Source organism: Gavia stellata, unplaced genomic scaffold, assembly GCF_030936135.1.
Source record: "Gavia stellata isolate bGavSte3 unplaced genomic scaffold, bGavSte3.hap2 HAP2_SCAFFOLD_91, whole genome shotgun sequence".
NCBI classification, from domain to species: domain Eukaryota; kingdom Metazoa; phylum Chordata; class Aves; order Gaviiformes; family Gaviidae; genus Gavia; species Gavia stellata.
In genome coordinates this window covers 237,401-242,270 of record NW_026776984.1, presented here as the reverse complement: position 1 = coordinate 242,270, position 4,870 = coordinate 237,401, and the positions used below count along the sequence as shown (strand labels likewise).

At 62.2% G+C, this 4,870-nt stretch overlaps 1 protein-coding gene across 1 annotated transcript; it reads right to left on the bottom strand.

The window, feature by feature from the left end:
• Positions 1-1,591: 1,591 nt before the first annotated feature.
• Positions 1,592-3,199, bottom strand: LOC132321560 (proline-rich protein 22-like). Its single transcript, XM_059835054.1, has 3 exons — positions 3,097-3,199; positions 2,901-3,005; positions 1,592-2,442 (listed from the first exon to the last, which is right to left on the bottom strand). Exons 1-3 carry the CDS (start codon positions 3,197-3,199, stop codon positions 1,592-1,594), a joined length of 1,059 nt encoding a protein of 352 aa, XP_059691037.1.
• Between the last annotated feature and the right edge of the window lie 1,671 nt (positions 3,200-4,870).

Below are 4,870 nucleotides of genomic sequence, written 5' to 3'. Positions count from 1 at the left end.
CGGGAGGTGAACGCCCCGTTGGCAAGCTTGCTGACGCTCCCAAACTGGGCGGTGCTGTTGACTCTCTTGAGGGACAAGAGGCCTTGCAGAGGGATCTAGAGAGATGGGAGCATTGGGCAATTGTCAGCGGCATGATACTGAACAAGTCCAAGTGCTGGCTTCTGCAGCTGGGAGAGTATTACGCCGGGCACAAGTCTAAACTGGGAGAGGAGTGGCTGGAGAGCAGCCCTGCAGAAAGGGGTCTGGGGGTGCTGGTGGGCAGCAGGCTCAGGATAGGAGTCAATTTGGACAATGCCCTTAAGAAGATGCTTTAACTTTTGGTCCGCCCTGAAGTTTGGGTTGTGGGCTTTTTCTTTTCTGCTGTTTTCCTCCTTCCCTGGAGTAGAAGAAGTCTCTGTGGCCCCCGAGAGCTGTGGGCGGTGGCGGTGCAGCTGCTCCAGGGGACAGGAGTTTTGGGGCGAGGAGGATGCTCGGGGCGGGTCAGCGTGCGAGGCGAGACGCTGAGCAGCAGCGGCAGCGGGAGCTGCGCCGTGCCATGCTGACGCCAACGGGACTGTGCCTGCCCGCGGTCCCGAGCGGCTCCCACCACCCCAGCGGGATCCCTGGGACTGCCCTAAGGAAGGGGCTTATCCCCCTGACCCCTGGCACTGGGGGACTGCCCCGACAGGGACCTCACCCTGCACTTTCTGCAAGCCAGAGCCGGAAAGGTGAGGCCACTGCCCGAAGGCACCGATGGCTGCATTGGCCCCAGGTTGTGGAGCTGGGATGGGAAAAGCGGGACAAAGAGAGATGAAGTTTCCAGGCACTTTCTGGCTGGTGCAGTGATTTTTTTTCTTCCCTTTTTTTTTTTTTGCCACCTTCCTGGTCTTGCGTCTGCCCAAGGTGCAGCCAGAGAAGGGGAGGAGGGTCCCTGCCTGGCCTGCAGCTCCCTCCCTCGCCATTCTTGGGGTGATTTGGGGTTATTTTGCTGGGCAGTGAGGCAGAGCTGGCTCCGGAGTGGAGCACGGTGGGACCCAAGGAAGGGTGTGATTGTCTTGAGGCTTTGAAGGGCTTTGCACTGAGCCCTGTCCCTGCTGGAGGGGACACTGGTCGTGTTCGGGATGAAGGCGTTGCAGCCCCCGTTGTCATGTGTGTCCGTCCCCAGCCTGGCCCCCAAGGTCTGTCCTTGTCCCGGGGCTGCGTGGGGCCGTGTCCGTGTGTCGTGCAGGGACCCGTCTGTCCTGGCTCCCCTGCCGAAGGGCTGCTTCCCCTGGGGAAGGGGACAGGGCAGTCCCCCGGCTGCCGCCATTGTCTGCCCCGCTGCTGGTGACTCAGCCCTGGGGGCAGCTCGGTGCCCTTCGGGGCTCGCCGGCTCTGCTGTGGGGCTCTGCGGGGCTTTTGCACCTCTTGGGTGCCCTTTCCCGGTGCCCCCTGCGCTTCCTCCCGCTCCCACACAGGCACGGAGTAGTTCAGGAGAAATGGCTTTTAATGAAGAAAACAAGAGAAGCGGCCTCATCAAATCTACTATAACACACCCCCCCCCTCCCCAAATACCCAGCCCTCCTCGCCCACCCCCCACTCCCCCCATCTCCCTCTCACCCCTGCTGTGGGTCTAATCCCCCCCCGCCACCCCCCTGCTGCCGGCGAGAGCCCTGCGTTTGCTGGCTGGCTTTGGCGAGGTGCTCTTGGCCCGCTTCTTCACCCGCTTCTCTGCCGTGGCAGGCTGGGACGGTGGCGGGTCCCTGCCCTCATCCCCCCACGGCTCCTGGGGCTCCAGCCCCATGACAAACTCGTCCAGGCTGAGGATGGCGTCGGCGGTCTCGGGGACGCTGTAGTCGGGGCTGAGCAGCTCCTCGGGCAGGGAGAGCGAGGCGAAGTCGCAGTGGGGGATGGCTGCGCCGGTGCCACCAGGGTCCCCAGGCCTGGGGCCGCTGCTGGGAGCGTCCTGGCTGACCCCCACCGTGTCCGGGGAGCAACCAAAGAGCCTCAGGGCCTCCTCAAGAAGGACCTCCTCGGCCACGGCGAGGTCGCCTGTGGGGTCCCCCAGGGCTTGCTCGTGGGGGGCAGCAGAGGGGCTGGGGGGGACGTCGCTGCCCGGGGAGATGTTGCTTCCCGGGGGTGCTGCCCTGGGGGTGGCACTGCCGGAGGTCTTGGTCTCTGCGGGCTGCCCCTGGATCTGCTGGTAGCCGGGGATGGACGTCGGCAGCAGCGGGGGGGCTGGGGTCAGCGCTCTCCCCTGCTGGGTGTAGGGTGGGAGGTGTTGCGGCTGTCCCTGGGGGCTCCGAGGGGCTGCCCAGGCCAGGGGGGTCCCGCAGCCCCCGGGACCCCACAGAGCAGCACCCGGCAGAGAAGCGGCAGCGCGGCCAAGCGTGGCCGTGGCCAGTGGAGGCAGGTGGGTGCTCGTCCATGGGATGTGGAAGAGCCGGGGGTGGAAGCAGCAGCCACATGGAGCCCTCTGCAGACCTGTGGGGGGGAGAGGGAGCCGTGCTGGGCCGGGGGGACCTTCCAAGGGCACCCGCCGAGCCAGCCCCGATGGCCGAGGTCCCCCGGCTCTGCACCAGGCACGTGGGGAGCTTGTGGCTGGGGCACTCGCCATGGGGTGAGCTGCCGTGCCAGCGGGACGGGATTGCAAATCGGGGAAGGAGACTCACTTCCAGGGGGCTGAAATGGGAGAGGTGGCCCCAAGGATTTGGGAAGTTCTGTGGAAATGGGATTTAGTGGGCACCCGTCACCCAGGCAAGGGCAGGGGATGGTCGCCCGGGCTTGCTGAAGCCCTGTGCCATATCTGCCGGGGGTGACGGGGGTGGTGGGGATGCTGGGAGTGCTTGGGGGTGGTGGGGGGATCCTGGGCATGCCCAGGGGTCGGGGGTGCTGAAGGTGCCGAAGGTGGCGGGGTGCCCGAGCAGAGAGGGGTGCCATACCTGCTGGTGGTGCCTGGGGGGCCTGGGGGGCCACCCCCACTGGGGGTGCCCAGGCTGCAGGGAAGAGCTGCTCCTGCCCGGGCAGTTGGCACAGGTTGGGTGAGCCTGCAAGAGAGACAGGAGCGATGGCCATCGGTCACCTCCGCTCTTGCCCCCAAGAGCGTCCCGGGCTGCAGGGGTCGGGGTGGGTCCCTACCTCGGGGGTAGAAGGTTTTGGGGAGCACAAAAGGCTGAAGGAGCCAGGGTGCCGGGGGGGCCTGGGGCCCACGCGCTGGGAGCCGCAGCGGTGGCAGCGCCATGGTCCGTTGTGGCTGTTGGCTGCTAAGGACTCTCTGGCGTCTCCCAGGAGGGAATGCGGGGGCTCCCCGTGTTCCGCCCCGCCCCAACAGCCTCCCCAGCTCCTCCTGGGGAGGGAAAGGGTTAAGGGGGGCTGGGCCACCCCGGCCCTGGCAGGCGGCTGTCAGGGGCTGTGGGTGTAAGTGCCTTTGGCTGGAAGCCTTGGTGCCTTCCCAGAGCTGGGATATCCTTGGGATTAGTGGGACTTGGTGGAAGGGGTCCTGCTGGGATGGAGGGTCCAGGCTGTTCAGGAGGGGTGGGCAGGGCAGGCGAGGTGGAGGTGTCGCGCTGTATGCGAGGGAGAGGTTTGATAGTGGAGCCCTTACAGGCGGCGATGACGTGATCGAGAGCCTCTGGGTGAGGATGAGGGGGATGGAAAGCAAAGCAGATGTTGTAGTGGGTGTCTGCTAGCCATCGCCCAGCCGGGATGCCAGCGCTGGGGAGTTATTCTACAGGCAATTAGGAGGAATCTCTGGATGGGCAGCCCGTGTCCGTATGGGGGATTTCAAGTCCCCAGGCCCCAGCGGGGAATACCATACTGCTGTGAGGAGCAGGTCTGGGAAGTTCCTGAAGTTTGTGGGACAGAACTTCTTGTCACAAGTACTCAGGGAGCCAACTAGGAAAGATGCCCTGCTAGACTTGCTGGTTGGGAATGGAGGAGGACTCGTGGGAGATGGGATGCTCTTGGCCACAGTGATCATGAAACGGTTGAGTTTAAAATTGTCAGTGTCATGAGAAAGAAGGACAGCAGAGTTGCTACACTGCATTTTGAGAGAGCAAACCTTCCGTTATTCAGGGAGGTACTTAGCAGAGTCCTCTGGGTGAGGGCTGTTGAGGGCTCAGGAGTCGGCGAGTGCTGGTCAGTCTTTAAGAAGCACCTTTGATAAGGTCAGAAGCAGGCAATTCCCCTGTGTCGGAAATCAAGTGAGCGGGGCAGAAGACCACTTGTTGAAGATGGTGGCCTGACTGATAGGGACGGAGAAAAAGCAGAGGCATTCAATGCATTTTTTTGCCTCAGCCTTTAATAATACTGATAGACCTTGGGCTGCCCGGTCCCCTGACTCGGTGGAGCACGAGTGTGGGAACAGTGACTTTCCATTTGTGGAATAGTGAAGCTGTCAGGGGCCCGCTGTATCAGCTGAATGCTCACAAGTCCATGGGGCCTGATGGGATTCACCGCAGAGTACTGAAGGAGATGGCAGATGTTATGGCAGGACCCCTCTCGGTCATCTGCCAAAGGTCTTGGGACCCAGGAACCTACAGACCTGTGAGTCTAACCTCAGTTCCTGGAAAACTTCTGGAGACGATGGTACTGGGTCCTCTTGAAAGGCTTTAAAAGAATAATGCAATCACCAGGCACAGTCAACATGGGTTCACAAAGGGAAAGTCCTGTTTCACTCATTAGATACCCTTCTAGGATAAGGTCACCCCGCCAGCGGATGAAGAGACGGCGGTGGTGTCGTGGTTTAAGCCCAGCTGGCAACTAATCACCACACAGCCGCTCGCTCACTCCCCCCCTGGCCCAGCGGGGTGGGGGAGAGAATCGGAAAAGTAAAAGTGAGAAAGCTCGTGGGTTGAGATAAGAGCAGTTTCATAAATGGAATTGAACAAAATAAAATAATAATGATAATAAT

Excerpts from the sequence above, each read along its gene's own strand:
- LOC132321560 (XM_059835054.1), bottom strand. The coding sequence starts at position 3,199 with ATGGCGCTGCCACCGCTGCGGCTCCCAGCGCGTGGGCCCCAGGCCCCC. Across the intron at positions 3,006-3,096 it reads CAAAACCTTCTACCCCCGAG|GCTCACCCAACCTGTGCCAA; the intron begins GTAGGGACCCAC and ends TCTCTCTTGCAG. Across the intron at positions 2,443-2,900 it reads CCCCCAGGCACCACCAGCAG|GTCTGCAGAGGGCTCCATGT; the intron begins GTATGGCACCCC and ends TCCCCCCCACAG.